Source organism: Cyrtonyx montezumae, unplaced genomic scaffold, assembly GCF_038088225.1.
Source record: "Cyrtonyx montezumae isolate F1298 unplaced genomic scaffold, pur_monq_1.0 scaffold_3, whole genome shotgun sequence".
Classification (NCBI taxonomy): domain Eukaryota; kingdom Metazoa; phylum Chordata; class Aves; order Galliformes; family Odontophoridae; genus Cyrtonyx; species Cyrtonyx montezumae.
Window position 1 is genome coordinate 89,759,062 of NW_027072034.1, and position 22,332 is coordinate 89,781,393.

The 22,332-nt window shown below is 38.6% G+C and overlaps 1 protein-coding gene across 1 annotated transcript in view; it reads right to left on the reverse strand.

The window, feature by feature from the left end:
- Positions 1 to 478: 478 nt before the first annotated feature.
- Positions 479 to 22,332, reverse strand: part of FAR2 (fatty acyl-CoA reductase 2) — a 62,875-nt gene continuing 41,021 nt past the window's right edge. The window contains exons 6-11 of the mRNA XM_065742325.1: positions 18,982 to 19,100; positions 16,230 to 16,297; positions 10,615 to 10,786; positions 6,578 to 6,707; positions 4,175 to 4,302; positions 479 to 1,133 (exon numbers count right to left, since the gene is read on the reverse strand). Coding sequence (XP_065598397.1) covers positions 971 to 1,133; positions 4,175 to 4,302; positions 6,578 to 6,707; positions 10,615 to 10,786; positions 16,230 to 16,297; positions 18,982 to 19,100 — 780 coding nt within the window. The 3' untranslated portion in view covers positions 479 to 970. The remainder of the gene's footprint in view (positions 1,134 to 4,174; positions 4,303 to 6,577; positions 6,708 to 10,614; positions 10,787 to 16,229; positions 16,298 to 18,981; positions 19,101 to 22,332) is intronic.

The following is a 22,332-nucleotide window of genomic DNA, read 5'->3' on the forward strand; positions in this document are numbered from 1 at the left end:
ATATTTTTCACCAGTTGAAGTTATCAGCAAAGTGATTTAGCTGTAATGAGATCCTGAAGGACAATATCAGTTTATTTTTGAGCTACAGGGAGGCAAATGGAATTGAGAAAAAGACCTACTTATCAAAAATATTAACAAGTTTCTGAATTTTTCTTCAATCTTTAAGGTATTTTTATCCTCAGAGTAAATAGAGCATTTTTCAAGCTGAAGAAATGTTCCAAGCAAAAGTGATAAATGCAAGAACAAGGCTGTTTAATGGAAGATAACTGCAACCTTAACCAACAAGAAAAAAATTGCCTCTCCATAAGAAGGAAGCATGTGAGTATAGTAAGCACAGGTACATGAATTCTCTTTGTGTCTTCGATTATGGCTTGAAAGTATCAGTCCTCAGTAGCAAGATCTGAAAACTGTTCAGTGTGTTCAGTGTGCCTAGTGTAACTGTACTTTTTTTTTTGTTTTTCCCCTCGGTTTCAAAAAAAGGAAAATGTACAATTTCTGAATGAGAATAAAGGAATAAATATCCTCTTTAGGAAGACCTCTTAAAGGTTGATTTCCTTGACTGGTTCTTCTCTGATGGCATTCTTTTCTTCCAAGGTTCTGCACTTTAATTTTGCCTCCTTTATGGAGGAAGATGGAATTAATATAGTCTAAAATAGGTAGTACATGGGAAGACTGCAGCTTTAGTTAATCTTTACTCTTGCACACTGAACTCCTGATAAAAAATTCCATCTTCATCTGTTCCTAAAGCTTTCTGGCTTTAAAAATCAGTCTAGTCCTATGGAATAAATATCACCATGTATTAAAGCACTGATTAAAACTAAAAAGGTGAACATATATCTGTGCACAATAAATGAAGGTTGCAGTTGGAGGGAGTGGATTTTAATGTTACTTTCAGACTCCGTTGCCCATTGCTGCTGGTTAGAGGGGATTGAAGATCCTTTTGGAAGTGGCTGGTTATTGATGGACATCTTCAGTGCCTGAGGGTGCTGGATGCCCTGAAGTAGGAAAGGAACTTGTAGCAGAGGCTCACCACAAAGTACCAGATGTTTCGAGCCATCTGTGACCTTGCAATGAAAATGCGCCAGATGATCACAAGGAGGGTGGTGTTAAATGCATATCGGATATTCCTCAGTCTGAGAAAAGACAGAGACATGTTATGAAGGAAAACAAAAACAACAAAAGCTATAAGCTTAGTTAATTTGCTACAGATAACTTTCTAAGAAATCTAGTTTAGAAGTGCCCTTGGGCTTTTTGCCCTTCTATGTTAGTGAAAGCACTAGTCCCTACCATCCCACCAAGACTGTGTCGAAATTGCAGTGTAGTGAACAGTTAATGTAACAGGTGAAATACCCATATTTTAAGTCTTTCTTGTTCCATGTACTCTGCTTTTAAACCAGAACAGATGGAAGACATACTGAGAATTTTTTTTTTTTAATGATAGTGTAGGGCATGCCCTATACCTTCGTCTTTTATTTGGGATATTATTTATTTTTGACTATGTAGGATCGGTGACAAGCTGGAGGAGTTTTTTAGGACCTGATGAATACAATTATCTTATCTGAGTGAAACTGTGCTTTTAATATTATGAAATTACTCAGTAACCATAAGAGATCTTAACTTTTGCAGTACTATAGCACCTGGAATTCTACATTCACTTCTAGGGCCACCAGCAACATAGATCTCTTGGTCTGGATCCAATATGATGATCAGAAGGCTGCAGCAACTCCCCTGTAAGGAGAGGCTAAGAGAGCTGGGGTTGTTCAGTACAGAGAAAAGGCTCAGTCTGATCTTCCAGTACCTAAAGGAGGCCTAAAGAATAGATGGGGATGGACTCTTTATCAGAAGGTGTAGTGATAGGACAAGGGATAGTGACTGTAAACTAAAAGAAGAGGGAATTCAGAACTTTTTTTCTCCGAGAGTGGCAAGGCTCTAGAACAGGCTGACCAGAGAAACCATAGATGCCCCATCCCTGGAAGCGTTCAGTGCCATGTCAAGTGGGGCCCTAGGCAACCTGGTCTAGTAGAAGGTGTCCCTGCCCATGGGAGGTGCATTGGAACTAAATAATCTTCAAGATCTCTTCCAACCCAAACCATTCTATGATTCTAACACTCTTTACTTTAGCAACAGTCTGTTTTCCACTTCTAGTATTTATAGTGCACAAGAACGGTTTTCTTTTAAGAAAGAACTAAGCTCCAAGAGAGCTTTTTGTCTGCATATCTCTGAGAAAAAGGGCTTCAGAGGAAAACCTTTGACTGAAAAGGAGAAGGACAATCTCATATTGTTCATTTAGAAGCTCTTAAAACTTTTACTAGGACTTGAAAATATAAGCTTTGCACCAGTTTTGGAGAATTGTTCCCATTCTACATCACTTTCTTCTCCCAAGAATTTAGAATCAACTTTAAATTAAATTCAAAATAACAGAAACACTTCAGGTATTTATGCAATCCCTTTCAAATGCTAAGAACTTAAAGGAGCTTCACAATATCTAAATCTGGCCTTGTTTTTCTGCTTTAATTCTGAATTGCCAGGGCCTTCTGTATTCATTGATTATTCTTATTCAAAGCAATTCCTTTGTGTGTTCATCTGCTGGGAAGGCATAATGTCTAGCCCTTGCCTATTAGTGCCATCACAAGTTAGCCTCTCTTAACTGCTAGGGAATATCATGAAGCAGATCCTCCTGGAAGCTATGCAAAAGCATATGGAAGAAAGGGAGGTGATATGGGATAACCAGCATGGCCTCACGAGGGCAGGTCCTGCCTTACCAACTTCGTTGCTTTTTATGGTAGTATGACTGCATCAGTAGATAAGGAAAGAGCCAACAATATCATCTGTCTAGACTTCAGTAAGGCCTCTGACACAGTCCTCCGTAACATTTTTCTCTCCACAATGGAAAGGCATGGATTTGAATACTGGATTGTTTGATGGAAGAGAAACCAGTTGTGAGATAATATTCAGAGAATAGTGACCAATTGCTCAATGTCTGAGTGGAGGTCAATGGCAAGTAGTGTCCCTCAGGGGTCCGTATTGGAACCAGTGATCTTTAACTTCTTCATCCCACTCACAGTGGGATTGAGTGCACCTTCAGCAGGTTTTCAGATGACACCAAACCCTGCACTGAGGCTGAGAAGGCCACAGGATGGGATGCCATTTAGAAAGACCTAGAAAGGATTGTGCAGCGGGCCCTGTTGAACATCATGAGGTTCAAAAAATTCAAGTGGAAGGGCTTGCACCTGGATCATGGCAAGCCCTGCTATCAGTACAAACTGGGGAATGTAAGGAAGGAGAACAGTCCTGCTGAAAAGAACTGGCATACTGGTGGATGGCAGGCTGGACATGAGCCAGCAATATGCCCTAGCAGCTCAGAAAACTGACTGTATCCTGCGCTGCATCAAAAAATGTGTAGTCAGCACATCAAGGGAGGTGGTCCTGCCCCTCTACTGTGCACTAGTGAGACTTCCTGGGTGCACTGTATCCAGACATGGACTCCTCAGCACAGGAGAGATATGGACCTGTTGGAGCGCATCCAGAGGAGGGCCACAAGAATGACCCAAGGAATGGATCATCTTCCTATGAGGACAAGCTGAGAGAGCTGGGGCTACTCAGCCTGGAGAACAGAAAGCTCCAGGGAGATCTGACGGTGGCCCTTCAGTATCTAGTAATGGAGTACAAGAAAGAAGGGGACAGACACCTTGTCACAGTCTGTTGCGATAGGACAAGGGGAAATGGTTTCAAAATAAAAAGAGGCGAGATCTGAATTGGACCTAAGGAAGAAGTTTCTTACAACGAGGGTGATGAGGGACTGGAATGAGTTGTCCAGAAGAGTGAAGGAAGCCCCATCCTTGGAGACATTCAAAGTCTCAGCATTCAAGATGGGGCTCACAGCACCTTGATCTAGTGGTAGATGTCTCTGTTCATTGCAAAGGAGTTCAACTTGATGATCTTTAAATGTCTATTTCAAAATAAAATTTTCTGTAATTCTACGATGCTAAGTCCTTTTTTTTTTATAGGAAGAAAAAATGAAACATTGACAATGCTCTGCCATAAAAATAAACTATGCTATATTTATCTCCATCTTATTCATCAACAACATCTTTCAAGGTAAATAGAATGATTTTCCTCACAATTCATTTAAGATAGCCAGGAACTTTGGTATATTTCATTGGATATGACTTACTTTCGTAAGTGCTGCTTTGCTGCAGGGATGCCAGACATGTCCTCGTTTAGCAAATACTTCTTAGCACCTAGGCAATAGCTTTCAATGTATTCTGACCAATGAAGCTGACGAACATCAAAGTTGTATAACTGGGATATAAAGAAAAACAGCAGAAGTTAAATCCCAGTGTTCAAAACAAGTTCACTGACCTGATCCAGACAATGCCACCTCTATAAAGTTTTTAAAGCCACTAAGCTTCAAAGAAGACATGGACACTTAAAAACTGTATTTCATAGATGTCAATTAATGATTTTTCCAGTCAGAAGTTTGAGCAAAGCAAGTAGAAATTTAGTGCTAACTGGCAGAAAACAATGAAACATTTTTTCTTTCAGGTAGACACTTGTACATAAATATAAGAAAATGCACACTCATCCCCACACACATGGAAGAAAAAAGGCATTCCACTGAAGCATACACTCTTCTGAAAGCTCTCTGCAGGTGTTTGTTTGTTTGTTTGTTTGTTTTTCTTGTTTTCTTTTTTCTTTTTTTTTTCATTACGAGTGTTAAGAGAGAATAAATGAACTGGATGGGTGCTTCTGCATCAGTTGCCACTCTGTGCTGTGCTGCATTTACTCTCAGCATCTAGACTGCCAGAAATAAATGGAATGGGTTACTATGTTGCTTGGTATCAATTTATCTCACTGCAGAGCTAGTTAGTTGATTTCAGTGCCGATACTGGAAAAATTGATATCAAGCTCTCATGTTGTTGTCTGACCATTAGAACAAAGAAATTATTTGTAAAGTGGTTTTGTTGAGGTGATATTTCTTTTAAATGGAGCACTTTTAAAGTGAATGGCCTTTTTTATTCACACAGCCTTAAAAGGGAAGATAAAATAAATAAAATCCTTCCTTCCACATTTGAGGCAATCTAGGCATGTTGGTTTTGTACAGGAATTGTATCAAGTAATACTGTTATCTAATACTCTTTGGTATTAGAACAGCAACAACTTGAGCAAACAGTGTAAAATGCAGGTTTCTATTGTGCAGATCCCTGTGTGTCTGTCAGATGTGTATAGGGAACTGTATTCTCCGTGAAATACCTAACTTGAATACACTTCTTGCAATATGACAGTGGCAACACAGGATGTGGAAAATAATCCATAATCTCATAAGCAACTTGGGAAGTCTGAAACAATTTCTAACTTGCGCTGAAGCCCTTGTTGCTGTGACTTTTTGTTTATCTGCCTTAATGCAAGCTTCTGAATTATCAGTTAGGTTCCATATGCATCTGCAACAGTCACAGCAGTACCACTGCCCCTAGCCATTTGAATTTTCTGCATGCACTACCTGTACAGACTATAGAAGAAACCTCTTGGCTCTTCTCTTGGGAATCTGTATCAAAATTTCACATGAGACTGATGCATATCTAAGTACCTCTTTGAAATGAGGTACTGAACTGAAGTACATTCAGGCTTACCTAATCTCCATATTCCTTCAGTCTTTCAGTTACAATTCCATTCCAAAGGAGTAGTATTTCAAACCTACAGAGACTACAGCAGAGCTTGACATCCTGCAAAGCAGTTGCTTTCTAGAGACTTTAAATCAAACAGGAACATTTTTCATATTGTTCACGCTAACACACCATACGTTAACTAAACTTACTCATGCAGTATCCATTAAGACCTATGTGGATAAAAATACCAAATTTTTTCAAGTGGTTTCCTTCTGGGTCACCTACCAAATTTCATACTGCCAGAGGAGATAAGGGAGAAAATGATATTGTAGAGGAGCTTCCTAGTTTTCAAAAAATGAGACAGTATGAAAACTAGGATGAGAAGCTACTGAGAATGCTACAGTTATCCAATGATAATTGTACTGAAATTAACCACATATATTTATATTACCACTGCTACTGTCTTTCTGGGGTTCCTGTACAGCACATTAATTTATATTGATACACCCCCCATGAAAGGAGATGCCTGAAATTCTATGTATCTATGTAGCTATCTCAGAAGGCTGAGCACACATGGAGCACTGAGGATATAAATCTTTGTTCCTTTTGTGCAGGCCATTTTGGCTGTGGAAACAAATCTAGGCTATTTATATGCCAAACAGAAATCTGAGAGTAAAAGGTAAATAGTTGCTATGTTAGCTGGAAAGAATACAGTGATTGACTTCTATCAGAAGAAAGAGCAATACGTGTCAGGAGAAAACATTCTCCTACAGTAAATGGAAGGTTCTTGGTAAGTTCTTGAATAAAACAAGAAGAAATATATATTTTTTCAGGTTCATGTTAATTGCAGTAATCTAGGCAGATGTCATTTGAGAACTCAACAACACACAAAAAATAATTGCTGCAGATGAACAGAAGTGGAGTTCAGCAGTCAACATGCATGACACACGCAACATGCATGACATACTAACCTTTTTGTCCTCTGTGTTAAGCTGACCCATTAACATATTCATATTATCTGAAGACCAATCCCAGGATTGGGTGGAGAAATACTGCAGGAGCATCATAGACTTGTGCAGCCGATTGATAATCTTCATCATTCTGAAACAGAGACAGAGGACCAGAGAAGGAGAGAAAGTATGTCTTAATGCAAAAAACTCAAGCTGTTTTCACCAATCCAAGTGAACTGATGAACTTTCCACTGTTATATACCAGGCTGAAAATGAACTCAGCAAGAATCTAAAAACTGCTCCAGGTGAGGTCCTGGACCTACAGCTACTAAGCCTTTGTTTTTATCTTTAACACGAATGCAAACACTCATTCTTCAGGAGAAGACTAAGGCTTTTATTTACTGATTTGTACAGAAGGGTAGATGCCCATATCTACACCACATGGCGTGAATATCCACGAACCAGTACCAAGTCTTGCAAAAACACAGAAGTATCTTTGCATCATAAGGTGGATACTTCTCCCTCTAGCACTGAAATGTTCTTCTGTCCTGAAGCCTGTCTTGACCTGAAATGAAGGCTTTGATTTTGGATTTAGCTTATACTGAGTCAGCTCTAATTCAGAGGTGACTGCTTCTGCAGCATGGACAAGTTCTGAAGCCTATTACTCAAATTCAGCTTTCAGATAATGGCAACTTTTTTATCTTGGGCTTTCATTCATCTCTCTGTTTTTCATAAAGGCCACAATCGTCCCTGTGTAATACAGTGGCAATTTGGAATTGTTTTTGTGTCCTTCCTTTCACAGGAAGGTTCTCATAGCAGTGAACTCGTGTGGATAAAAATTTTCACAGGCATTTTTGTGGTGAGGGAGAATGGGAGTACACAGATAAACTGTCTCAATGTCTTCGTGGAGTATGAATGTCCTGGTAATGATTACAGCCAGTTCAGGGCTGCTAGAAAGGAACTTTGGAAATGCAAAATCAGGTCTCTCATGTTTCTTGTCTTCTTTTATTTTCTTTTATTTTTTTATTTTTTAATATATTACAGGGAAAGACAGAAATGGTGCCCTACCTCACAAGATTATTTGACAAGTGTCTCAATGGTCATGAGTATAAAAGGCCTGTAGGAGACAGTTGTTTTCAAATGCTCTGATGTACAGTGCTTGATCTGTTTTTTAGAGAACATCATGTTCTATCAAACTGGATAAGGGTAAGAGAAAGCATCAAAAGGCTGATTTCTGTGGAAAACAGAGCTGTTTTCATGAGGAATTTTGAGCTGCCCAGAGGGTAACAACGTCACTGTGACAAATAAAAAGTGGCAGTCTGTGGAAGAATGGTGCCAGGCTGGCCTCTCTTCGTGCAGATGTGACTGTCACTTAGATAAGCGCTAAGCACAGCAAAAAAGACAATTCAATTCAGAGGAGAGCTGTGCAGCTTACTAAGAGTGTGTTTAAAGCACACATAGATACTGCACTCAGAATTAAAGTAGCTTTCGTTTTAGAAGCAAAACATCAAATTAAGGGAACTTTCATTCTGAATAAATATGTCCACTTTGATTAAATTCAGTTTATTTAAACTATTTCAGAAGTCCTTCAAATTAATCTCTCTTCCTGTGTGAGCAAGTACTGTGGGACAAAACTGAGTATTTTAATACCTTAAAGGAACTCAGGAATCAAAGTATATGATTAGAATGCAAAAGTCAGGAATTGACCCTTAAACTGGCTCTCAAAAAGCCATCATTATCTTTAAAGTACTTAGGGTTAATGAAATCTGTCAGAAAACAAACAAAAAAATCCACCAAAAATAAATAAACAAAAAACCCACAAAGAGAACCAACAGTGTGTCTGTATTTTTATTTTAAAAATAGGCTTTTACACTGGAAAATATATACTCTGTTCATATGGCCGCCTGTCACTGTGAGCCCTACCTATAGAACTACTCAATGCAAATTATCTGAGCAGCTGAAACTGTGCATCATAGAGAGAAATTAAGAAAACTAAACAGGCATGTAAAAAAACAGTGGTATATGCTAACTGTTTCAGTTCAGATGTTGTGAGCATATTCAAAATATTTACTAGTTTGGATTAAGGATTAATGTAATGAAAAATACCAGCTAAGCAGAAACATGAATTTCTGCAGACTCTGAGCAGCTATAACACTCTTTTTCATAATATCTCTCTTTCTTCATTGTGGATGAAGTGAAAGGAGAAAAAACCGCAACAGCAGTAGCTGTCACTGATAGCCTTATTGGTTACAATTCTAAAATGCAGCTAATGTTCCATAATAGTCTTTGTAGCCCTCCACTGGACAAGTTCCCTGTCTTTCTTAAACTGGGGAGCCCAGAACTGCTGACAATGCTCCAGCAGGTTTGATTAGGGTGGAAGAGAACTTCCATCGACCTTCTGGCAATGCTCTTTTCAATGTACTCCAGGATACCACTATCCTTCTTGGACACAAGGGTAAACTGCTGGCTCATGGCCAACCTGTTGTCCACCAGGACACACAGGTCCTTCTGTGCAGTGCTTGCAGACAAGCCCATAACCTGTACTGACGCATGCAGTTATTCCTCCCCTGGTGCAGGACACTGCTCTTGCTCTTGTTGAACCTCATAAGGTTCCTCTCTGCCCAGTTCTCAAGCTCACCCAGGTCTTGCTGAATGGATAGCGTAGCCTTCTGGTATGTCAGCCACTCTTCTCAGCTTTCTATCATCAGCAAACTTGTTGAGGGTACACTCTATCCTTTCATCCAGGTCACTGATGAGGATGCTGAACAACACTGCAATCTGTACTGACCTCTGGGGAACGCTGCTAATTACAGGCCTCCAACTAGACTCTGTGCTGCTGATCACAAACCTCTGGACTCTGCCAGTCAGTTAGTTCTCAATCCACCTCACTGACCACTCATCTACCCCACAGTTCCTAAGCTTATCTAAGAGGATGCTATGAGAGACTGTGCCAAAAGCCTTGCTGAAGTTAAGGCTTCATCCACTTTTCTCCTCTCATCTACCCAGTCATCTACCCATCTACTCAGTCCAGACAGCTCGCTGCCCAGAATATTCTTTCCCCACCTGCTCAACTGCAACCCATCCAACACTGACATGCCTGGTCTTTCAAAGGTTCATCCAACATCAAAGAACCCAAAACCCAGAACATGACACTACCCATGCAGCCAGTCATTTAACTGATCCATTCTTCTCCTTCTAGCTGGGTCCCAGTATCCAAACGGAAGGATAAGGAACACTGCCTGTATTCCTAATCTATTCAAGATCTTTCCAAGGGACAAAAAGTGTCTGTTAATATTCTGTAGTCTCCTTGTTGCAGCCTCATGTGATGTAACTTGAAGGAGTAGGAGCAGATAGTAACCCTCTAGCTTTATCAGACCTGGTAGCGTCTTCTTGATGTCAGAACTGTGGGTGCCCATCAGGCAACAAACCTCTCTTACAGATTGTCTGAGTGGCGTATGGGTGCCTCTTAGCAAGGAGTCCCCAGTTTCTAAACACTCTTTGTGTTTTTTTGGTGTCAGCGGCTCTAACTTTTGTCCTTGGTTGGACCAATTTAATGCAGTTGTCCTTTCTTGGGTCTAAAGCTCAGTTTATAACCTGTGTGTTGTAGTAGGTGTGGCTGGGACACCGGGATGTGACGCGATAGGCCCTCCCCTGCTCTGTGAGTGATGTATGACGCATGCTCTAGGGGGCATAGACAATGATAGATGTATGTATATAAAGAGCTGTTGTGCTATTAAAGGCCATTTTGCCATTTTCTACATAACCATATTGGTGTCTGTGATGGCAGTGGCCCTAGCGTGGAAAATCGCTAGCCCTCAGCGGTCCAATCTTCAAGAATGGAGTCAACACCTGTGCTGTGCTCTGACCACTGGAAAGGTTTGGAATGCTAGATTATTCTGTGTAGTTTCTTTTTGTTTTGAGTAATCACCTCAAGACAAGGCAGAGATTGGTGAAAGACCAGGGACTTCATGCTGAAGAAGCCTGTTTTCAAAAGCTAGAGATCTGCTCTCTGTAACAGCAGTGCATGTGGAGATGGTTGAAGGAATGCAAATTCTTACCTGGGCTTTCTTCCTGTGAGCCTCATGTACAGGTCATAGAGTATGGCAGGAGCCTTGTGACTAACAGTTATCCAGTACTGGTTTATTAAGTAGTTGGATGTCAAGTGAGCATTGGGTGTTCTGAAGGCCTGTTCCAGTGGATTTCTTTTGAATGTGGACATGACATACTGCTCTGTAAAAGAACAGGCATTTTACTTAAAAGCAGTTACTCAGATGACCTGGACACAGTCATACTAACATGCTGCAGTAAAGTCCAAATTATGGTGGGTATATGTTTAATCTATAGTTCTGTGAACCATGTAACCAGGATTTGGATAATATGATCCTATGGTCCCTTCTGGCATTAACAGAACCATAGAATCATATAGAATAGCCTGAGTTGGAAGGGACTTATAAGGACTGTTGGCTTCAACTTACAGCTCCACAAAGGACTACCCAAAACTCAAACAATATTTCTCAAAGCATTGTCCAAATGCTCCTTGGACTCTGGCAAGCTCGGTGCTCTGACCACTGCACTGGAGAGCCTATTCTAGTCCACAACCACCCACTGTGTGTTTTTTTTTTCCCCTAGTACTCAATCTGACACTTTCCTGGAGCAGCTTCACACTGTTCCCTCTAGACCCACCACTGTCACTAGAGAGAACAGATAGGTGCTTGCCCCTCCAGCTGTAGGCTGACATGAGGTCTACCCTCAGTTTTCTCTTCTCTAGACTGATCAAAACAAGGGACCTCACCCACTACTCTAATACCTTGTCCTCTAGACTATCTTTATAACCATTCCTTGGATGCTCTCTAATATTTCTATGTGGCTGCACATGCTACTTGAGGTGAGATCATACCAGTGCAGAATAGAGTCTTATCTAAAACATATGCTGCACTTAGACTTAATATTGGCAAGCCTAAACTTTCCTATCAAAACAGAATAACTTAATGGAATAAAAGCAGGCAGCTGTAGCATGAAGCACTTCAAACCAAGGAGCTACATTTCTGATTTTGCTTGGAGAAGACATAAAGAAACTGATAAGTAATAATAACTGTATAATAACTGTATAGTAACTGATAATCTTTAGATCATCCTCAGATCACTGAAGACAAACTTTGAACTATTAGCATAAAACAGAGATGACATTCCTCTTTTCTTACAAAATTTCCAAAAAGTACTAGTGTCAATATTACTCTGAGTCAGGAAGAAACTACTTATTTATTATATAGTACATTCCCACTCCTCCAAAAACATCAAGTCTTTGCAAATGACATCTGACTTGCAACATCAAGTACTGTAGCTTGCTTTCGTGTGAGCTACGGATACACAGAGGCAACAAATTCTGTTGCATTATTAACTTGAAAAACTCCAAATAGGTTGGAAATCATTTAATTCACTTTGTATGGTAAAGCAAAAAGTATTCTGGTCCCAGTTCTGAGCTCCTGCAATGGTACAGAGCCACAGAAATGGCACCTAAATGGAACTAACTAGAGTGTTGGCATATTGGAGAGGCTTAATAGAACTGCAGTAGTTAAATATAAGACAATCATTGCAAGGACTGACAAACAGATGGTGTTCCTCTTTCCTATGAGCTAACCAAAGATGATATCCACTTCTTTATTTTTTTCTTTTAACTATTTCCTCCAATGAGTTTGAGTTATGACAGCCGTCCACGCTCACATTATAGTTTACAGTCTAAGCTTATGTTACAAACAGAAAATCAGATTAGAATTTGAAAGTCACAGAAATATCCGGATCATCTTTAGATAAGGAGATTCCAGTCATATATTCAGACAGTCCTCACATGCATCTGCAGTCAGCTCATTAATGCACTTCAAGTAGTGATTTTTGCTTTACTTGTACTAGTAACAGTAACAGTAACTGGAGAAGACTTGTTAGAGACTTTAGCTGCAAATTTTAGAAAACAAAGATTTAAAATAGTTCAATCTAATTTGAGTGCAAGTTCACTGTTAATTTTTGTTCTCATTTAATGGCTGAAGACCAGTTCTTCTGAAACTCATTTTACATTTGACTAGACAGAACTGACTGACGTCATTTCTGTTTTATGTAGCCACACTGCAATTATGTGATTATTTTGTGATCATCTTGTGGACTGTGATATGGAAATCTTAAGCTTTGCAGCATGTTCTCTTGTTGACCTAAACAAAAAGTAGGAGTATTAAAACTGTTTCCCTATCATCAGATAGAAATGAAATGTTCTGAAAGAAAACTTCAGAATAACACACTCACAAGCTACAGCAGTATATCCTGAACATGCCCTGGTAGTATTTCTTAACTCCACAGGTTTCTGCCTTAAGCCTGGGCAATCCTAGTTCTGTAGCAGCAGGTGGGAACAGGGATTAGTTTTTCGTTTTTTTTTTTTTTTTTATTAAGTGAGATTACCTAATGTTGTGCTCAATATATACAGAAACTAATCAACAGAGAAACAGGTAGGCAGGGAAGAAGCTGACTCCAAAAAATCACTTGCCCAGCCAGAACAACCTTCTAGCATGCTGCAAGCACCCACAAAAAGCTTGGTCAAATTGAATGTGTTGAGATCATGAACCTGTAGGAGGGCATCTGTAGAGGTGAAATGTAGCAAGCAGCTGTGAAACCAGCTTTGGGCAGAGGAGGAGACATAGGCTGCTGATAGATGTGTCAGCAGCTTTGTCAGCCAAAGAGTGACTTTTCAGTGGCAGTTTTAACAGGTAAAGAATTCCATTCCCAGTGCCTTATGGATCAGGAGAGCAATCCCATGAACTCTGCATCTTTTCCCCTCAAGGAAGATTCTCCTAGAGACCCTAAATGACAGTCTATGTGTAAGTTCTCACTTGCTTATCAACATTTAAGTTCTTTCCATCTTCTCTGGTCACCTCATTTCTTCGTGGAAACCTATCAGTTTCACTGAGAACCACTGATATTTTGGAATTGTCTGTATGGCTCTGTCTCAATTCAAATCCTGATGTTAATATACCACGTTTTCAGCTGTAAGTGGCTGTGACTGTTTCCTTCTAAAATCACATTGAAGATGTTGCTGCCCTTGCCTCTTCACATTTTTTGCTTCTTTGGCCAGAATAGCAAGAAGGAACAAGTCAATATTATAAGCAGAAAGTGCAACTCTCACCATGTCAGATGATCAACCATGTTCAGAATTCACACAGATCAACAACACCTTGTAGTGGAAAATGCAACTGTAGTAAAGGAGCAACAATATTATCACAGAATCACAGAATTGCAGGGGTTGGAACGAACCTCCAGAGATCATTGACTCCAACCCCTCTACCAAAGCAGGTTCCCTACAGCAGGTTGCAGAGCTAGGTGTACAGACAGGTCTTTAATATCACCAAAGAAGGAGACTCCATAACCGCTCTGGACAGCTCATTTCAGTGCTCCATCACCCTCACCAAGAACAAGTTCTTTTGCATATTGCTTTGGTACTTCCTATGCTCCAGTTTATGGCCATTTCCCCTTGTCCTGTCCCCACAGATCACTGAAAAGAAGTTTTCCATGTCCCTTTGGCTACTACACTTAAGATACTTATAAACATTAATAAGATTCCTTCTCAGTCTTCTTTTCTCAAGGCTGAACAGGTCCAGGTCACTCAGCCTTTCCTCATAGCGGAGATGCTCCAGGCCCTTTATCATCTTGTGGCGCTCTGCTGGACTCTTTTGAGGAGATCCCTGACTTTCTGTACCAGGGAGCCCAGAACTGGATGCAGTACTCCAGATGAGGCCTGACCAGGGTAGAGTAGAGGGGGAGGATCACCTCCCTTGACCTGCTGGCCATGTTCCTTCATGCGAGAATCATCTGGATCAAAAAGCAGATACTGCTGAAAACTCAAAATTCTGCAAGTCAGGAATGAAAGTAATTTTGTTTTAAAATAAACATAAATGAAGTGACCAATCTGAAAAACTTACTGAAAGGAACTCAGGAAAGTGCCAGTTTTGTGTGACTTGAAATAGTTTAATCTTCAAGAATTCAAGGTGAATTCTTTATGAACTTTCCTTCCGCTGTCTGACACACAATTGCATTATCTCCTAATTTTTGGAAAGGATTAAAACTTCACAAGACTAAAAATGGCTTTTTATCCTACAACTATCTGTGTTTTGGAAATAAAGTCAGACAAACAGATGTTCTGAAACAAATGGGTCATTAAGGCAAAAAAAGTGTGATCCAGAAATACTTCACCTCTAGGAGCTACTGAAGTGGTTTAGGAGGTGTTTTTCTCCCATCTTACCACTGCACAAAAATGCAACAGCAAATTCTGTAACTCAAAGGCCTATTTAGCATAGGGATAATCAGACACCTATCTCCCATAGGTAGAACACCAAAAATAAATTGAAATTAAATTTTCACAAACTAAAGACCGTTTTAAAGTATGCTTTAAGATGTACTTTTGAGCTGAAGTTGTAAAATGCACTTCACACAGTCAGACTAGTAAAACTTGCAGCGCAGCAAAGCAGAATACACTTCTTTAGATTAATACCCAGTTGGCTGACCACATTTTTGTAATTTTGGAGAGCATCACCACAGTAACAGAAGACAATAATAATCACAAGAGAATATTATTTGTAAAAGAAATTGACAACATAAAGCTCATCTCATTTTGTAAATATAAATAAATAAACAAACAACAAATAAATAAATATTATTACTGTTATTTCTCTTTTCTGTCTTAGTGAGTAGATTTAATCTCAATCTAAAAGTTCCAACTTTTTTTTCCAGTTATCTCCCCCATCTCATTGTGAACAAAAGGTTATGTGGTATTTAGCTGCTTGCTAGGTGAAATCACAACATTCCTGTGAAGAAATCACAGAAATTCTCAATTTACAAGTTAAGAAGATTGGCTGCATTTTCTAACAATTAATCCATAAAGATTCTCCTGTCTTCTCAGACTGTAACAATTCACAGCATTACATCTCTCATTAAAAAATGTCAGGAACCTGAAATTTTCTCACAGCACAGCCAATTCTGGACATCTTCACTGGCACACCATTTGATCAAATATCATAGCAGGAGAATAGTAACGTTTTCAGATTTGTCTTGTTCTGAAAGTGCAGTTACGGTCTGTTTCCCTGCTGACTTAAAGTTTACCTGTTACATAATGCAAAGCAAAGGCTGAGTGGTGAATACAGCATGTCCTGTTTTTTAAATGCAAAGATGTGAATAGAAGCAAATCAGGCCCTCTACATCTCTCAATCAGTGTACTGATTGTACACAGTATACAGTTGCAATATACAGCTGGGACAAATTCTGCTACTTCCAAATCCAACAACCCCAGCAATCAGAAAAGGAAGATTACCACTTACAGCTATGTAGAGCTGCTGCTTCTAGAACCAAGGGACTGGTTCTCTATTCATTTTTCCACCATGTTAATATCTCAGTTTAGCAAAGCATATACTTTGTGGGGCTGCTGTATGCCCACAGTGAAAATTGATTAAATGCCTTCCTGAGCCAAATGCTCAACACCATGAGCTTTTGCTCACAGGAGTTCACTAACTACAATTGGACCTCCAACATACAGTTTGAATGACAGAAATTGAATGTTAGATGTAGGAAATCATCCTTCCAAAGTTTGGCCAAGAAATGCTTTTGACAGTTGACATAATTCTGGTTTTAAATTAGATCTTACCCATTTCTCCCCAGAAGAAAGGATTGATTCCGCCTGTTGTACAATTGTACACCAACATGTTTTTTGGTCTGGAAAGGAGAAAGAAGTATTATTTTAACATGTGAAGAAAAGCACCCAAAGATTTATTAATGTAACATGAACACCAACAGCCCAAAAAACAATTATATTAGCTCATTAAAAAAATTGCAGAGGAGGTCATTTTCATGACTATGAAAATAGAGTATGAATTATGAAGTTTTAAAAAGATTAACTCAGATACTGGCGAGCAAATGAAGCTGTTCAAGACAGATGAATCTTAAGATGAATCAGACATATATCACTTAGCAAAAATTATTAAAACAATAAGAAAAACATGCATATGACAATTGTGAGATTTTTTAATAAATTGCTCTTAGCATGCTGTAAATAACTGGCTTAAGCCAACACCAGTGACATACTGTACATTTTACAATAATTTACTTAACAGATGTGATCTGTACTACTTTTAAAATTCATTTGTCAAAGTAATGATTAAAAGTCCCAACAAAATTCTCATTTTAATATAGATTTCTTGTTATTTGCATGTAGAACTAAGCACACATCATAGAGTTTTATGTCTTCTTTTGATACAGGACAAGAATTAGTCAAACATTTTTTTATCTAAACCTGCCTTGCCAATGGTGCAAGAAACACTATGAATACAACATTTTTTTTTTTTACTCTACATTAGCAACTGCAGCCAAAATGCTAAAAGAGGCAGGATGCAGCCCTGAAGCGGGCTTAGTGGCTCATTCTTTCTAGGTTGTCTAGGTTGGTGCTCACAGGCTGGATGTGTTGACTATGAGGAACCTTTCTTTTCAAAAATTCCATGAATGGAGAGGCCAGGAGACAGAACCCCTGAAACAGGGAAAGGAAATCTCACACACTAACACTTAACAACTGCATTTGTCAACTGGACAGATTTATATATATTTTTTAATTAATGCTTTGAAATCATTACATTTAATTGTTTATTATTATTACTGAAGTCTAGTAGACTTCTAGGGATGGTTAAAACTAACAGACATGTTGAGGTCTGAAATTATTCTCTCCTATAACTTTGAATTACTAAACAGAATTGCAGCGATGTTTTAAACGTAAAAATAAACAGCAGTGCTTTGTGTGCATTTGTGAATTGCAGAACTGTATGACAGTTTGTGAATGACTAAATCCATAAAATAGGACCATATAAAAAACGCAGCTAGTGCTGAGCCACACAACAGTCTGATACAAACTGCTGATTCTAAAGCACAGATTTCCACTTAACACCGGTAGGTACAGGCTCGTTAAAGATGAATAAAGAAGATTTTTGCATTTTTCCAGCATTCAATTAAGAGGGTCTCTCTTCTCATGTTTTTTCATTCTCCACACTCCAGCTGAGTGTGTGGTCTTGGTCAAGTATAGAGTTTTGTAGAGTTTCTACACTAGGTAGTGCACATTGCAATTCTCTGATAAGACTTAGAATCTAATTTGTGCAAATAATGAATGTCATCTGCCCTGAAGAATACTGACTTTCTAATTAGATGATTTAAGAAAATTAAAGCCATACACACTATCCTTCAAGACAGCATCTAAACGTGAAACTTAGTGGAATCAAATCTGCAGAAGGCTCAGAGTATTGTGTTTTGTCTTACAGCTTACTAACCTTGGGGTCTTGTCCAGCAAGATAAAGCTTTAGATCAAGTTCTGCAACTGCTCATTTAGCCTAACAATTATCTATGTAGGATCAAAATTAAAAACATATGTCTTTTGCCAATAAATTGTTACAAATAACAGCATTTCTCTGATCCAAGCCAGACCCAGGACGTCTACCTTTGTGCTGATATACTATACATCAGCACATGCTGTTGTTCTTTTCCAGCTTTTTGGACAGGATGTAACCCTTCAATCTGGAGGCTTTAATGGCATGTGTGTAGGAAGCTATATTTATTTTTCTCTGACTGCTGCTGTTTTTCTGCTGGTGAAAGCAAAAGAAACTATACAAAAAAAAAAATCCAAAAAACAAATGAACTGGCTTTTAAGATTCTTTTTGGATCCCTGTGTTGAAATTACTCTATGCAAACCTTTCCCATCCTTAGTTCAGTAAAAAAGTAAAATATTTCTGCCTTTTATTTGTCTGGTATTGATTTCTCAGAGGTGCATAAACCTCTAGGATAATTCAAATGCTTTACTCTGTAGCGCGTTTTACATTATGATTAAAAACCCAACATGGAGTTTCACGGGAGATCTTAAAACCTTCCTGTAATTTACACACACCCTTCTCAGTCAAGCAAAGAATAAGGGATTTTATATCCTCTTCCCTATCATATGAGGCTATAATATATTTGAGCAGTATTTCTCAAGGAAAAGAGCATTTTCACCAAGAAAACTCTAGAAGACAATTGAAAAGCAACTCAACATTGCTACATGAGAAAGTAGGCCAAAAAAAGGCTACAAAGACACTGAAGTAAAAATCCTAAACTTCATAAAAGTAATTTCTGAGAGAGACCTATCAAGTGAGCTTACATTTTGCTGAGAAACAAGTATGGTATGTGGATTTATAGGTTTCCTAACTCTAAAACCTGCCTTAATTGCTTCCATTCTGCTCCTCATCTTTCCCAGCTGTGAACAAGGAAATGTGAAACAGATAATGAATCAACATGGTCTTTGCAGAGGCTTTTAGTTAGCTTCTCTTTAAAGTCCAGTGCCAAGCAACATATGTTCCAGCCTGGCAGAAGTAGGAGTGCCTTCCCACCTGTGCACAGCAGTGTACCACCCAGCCGCAAGTGTGAGGTTGATGACAACGTCAACTGGAATCATATCAGCCACCGCTTCGTTGTTAGCAATGACAGTCCTTAGAATCCCCTTTCCTGCCTGTGGGACAAAGGAAAGCGGTCACTGACAGTAAGCTACCACAAGAATTCATCTGCTTAGAATATGGGCAGACTTTAACCTTAACATTTTTCAAGCCTGGCACCTGCTACAGAAACTGGCTGGTTTTAACATGGATCTCACGTGGATCCAACTTGTTAGGTATTTTCAGAGAAAGTTCGAAGCATGACGACATGTGCTGCACATAACAAGAAAAGAAATAACTTTTAGTTAACTCAGTATAAAAGGAATGCCTTAATAAACAAATTCATTTGGATGTACTGAAATAAAATGCCCAGTGAAGTTCCATTTTCTCAAACAAACCAGACAGGCAGAGGTCTGAATGTCTCCTAAAGACAGTAGTTGCTTTGGAAATTACACTGATAAGCGTTTTGAAAAGTCTACTGCTTTCCTTTGGATGCATTCATTCTTTTCTCTTTTCCAAAGCTCTACCTGTTACAGACAAATACACAATCAAGACATGGCCCATGCTCTGAAGGTTTAAACTGCTTCCCAGTTTAAAATAAAACTCAGGAAATTAATAATGAAAATACAAAAGATAAAAGGAAAGAGCAGTAAGTTCTTTGCTTTGGTTAGAAGTGCAATTGTCAGGGGCTAGCTCCCCAGAATACGTATATTTAAACAGAATGCTTATGAAGAGGTTTCTCTAATGACCAATTAGTTTTTGGAGTTTTCACAGGAAGGACATGGTTGGGAGAGACTCAAAGGAACATATGGAAATCTGGCAGACTTAATCAAACAGTACAATTCATAAATAAATAAAATTGTGATCAAATGATGAAACAAAGTAATTAAAAAAGAGATTTCAACAGCAGAGGAAAGGTTGCATTTATCTAATACATGGGAAATAAAATGTGATTGAGTGTGATGTAGAAACTGAAAACCTACTGAAATAAGCTATGATGATAAGAGCACTAGTGAAGAAAAGAAGCAAAAAACCTCTAATAATTCAATGTTAATTTGAGGGAGATACAAGGAGAAAGGATATGCTCTACAGATCCAAGGATATTTATAAAAATCAGGGCAGAGGAAATGTTACAGCAATTCTTTCTATTTTTTTTTCCCAACCTAACTTGTGCAAGTTTCATCATGAAACCTGAAAATTCCTGTTTCATCATGAAGTAGTTCTCCAGCTGTAAAAGATCAAGTTTTACTACTAAAACTAAATAGGAAGTGCCTGGTTGTGCAAAAAAAACTAGCCCAAAATCTAATCAAGAAGAAAGGTGTGATGAAAAAACATTTAAGACTTTATACTAACTTGTAAATCATATATTATTGTTGACTGGATTGTAAGAGAGTCCATCACATCCCCTGTCATGGAGGTGTTTATGTGGGTTATTTTGTCCTCTTCCTCTCTAAAATCAGATGGCTTTGTTATATTTCACAGCTTGCAAGTAGGAGAATACTGCTTACGACATTGATTTAATCTTTATGAGTTAGGGCTCCTGAGCTGTTGCATTTTAATGCTGGTACAGCTGGCAGTGACACAGGCAACCATGCAAGCTTCCCCTCACAACTTCAAACACCCTCTTCAAACCCACGGTGTGAGGTTAACCTCTGCTGTACTAAACTGAACCACAGCTATGTTTAAACATTAAAACCTTAACTTGCAACATCACTGATTTCACTTTGTTTGTTTGTTTGTTGTTGTTCCCACTGCTGTCTTTTCAAGGGAAAATGCAAGCAAATAAAGAGGTCCAAAGCAGCCATTCAAGCTGTGAATTTTCAGCTGCTGTGAATACATGTCCACTTGAGAACACTGTGTGATCAATTATCCCATTTTAATAGGCAGATTGAAGACTTTTTTGAGGTTAGGATTCAAAACCAAGAAGTTTGATGGATGTGCTGCATACATCTGTATTGAAAGCAGCATTATGATGGTTATATACACATGAATGAATTGGAAATTTTGTATATTGTATACATAGTACAGAATTTAAATGTTGTAAATTACATTCACCATTGAAAAGCTTGGAATTTCTTTATCAAATATAGCTTTATTTCTGTTAGTGCTTCCTGGATTTTTTTTCCTCTTTAATGAGATAGAAGCTACTTCAGCTGAAGCCTCAGAAACCATTTGTTAACTTGAACCTGACCTCTCTTGACAGCTTCCCAACTGAAGTGTGTTGGGGCCAATCATAATTTAGAACGTGAATCAAGCCATGGTTCTGCCCTACAGCCCAATTTCCTTGAAGGGAAGAAGATCTTTACATGTAGTGTGGAACAGTGAGACAAAATGCCTTAATTACATACAGGTCAGTGAATGTAACTCTCTTCATTTTGTTTTTCAGCTCAACTAGCAAAGCTTCTCTCTGTAGTAGCTGAAGCGAATATAGGTGAAAGAAACATAACAGACTATCAAGGACGAGTTGAAGTCCCATATTTCTGGAATATTCAAAACAAGTATGTTTTTAATTTGTGTAATTAAATGATCAGATTCAAATAGCATAGTGGTGACTGAAGAAAATTTTTCCATGGTTTGGATTCCAGATTCTAGCTAGGTGAACTCAAAGATCATCTGAATGAAATCTAAAACTGGGGGATGTTCTCAATACAAGATGGGCTTGGGTTCGTAGTTAAAAATTAGTATTTTAGAATGGAGGAATTTAAAAATCAAACAAACAAACAAGAAACACCAGAACACATCCCTCAACCTTTTTCATCCTGAATTATGGACAATACATTTACTTAACTAATAAATCCACTTTGAAATACACAGACCTATTTTTAATAAAGTATGTATTATTGTGGTTTTACCCAGAAGGTGGCTCAGCCATACATTCACTCACTCCCCTCTTCCCAGTCAGATGAGGGAAAGAGTTGGAAAAAAAAAAGTAGAATGAGTAGGTTGAGATAAAACTATTTACTAAGATAGAGAAAAGTTATGACTATGTATATATATATATAAAGAATGTATATAACAAGTGATGCACAAGCAATTGCTCACCACTCCATGAATGGTGCCCAGCTAGTCCCTGGAGTAGCAGAAAAAAGCAAGAAGACACCCATCTGTAGGCACCCTTCTGTAGACTCCCACCCTCTTCAAAACTACTTCTGCATGATGTTGTATGGTATGGAATATCCCTTTGGCCAATTTAAGTTAGTTATCCTAATTCTGCTCCCTCTCAGCTCACTGGGCCCTTTTATGAGAATGTCCATAGCTCTATGCAGTAAGTATTAACATCAGTGTTATCAACATTATTTTTCTCCTTGA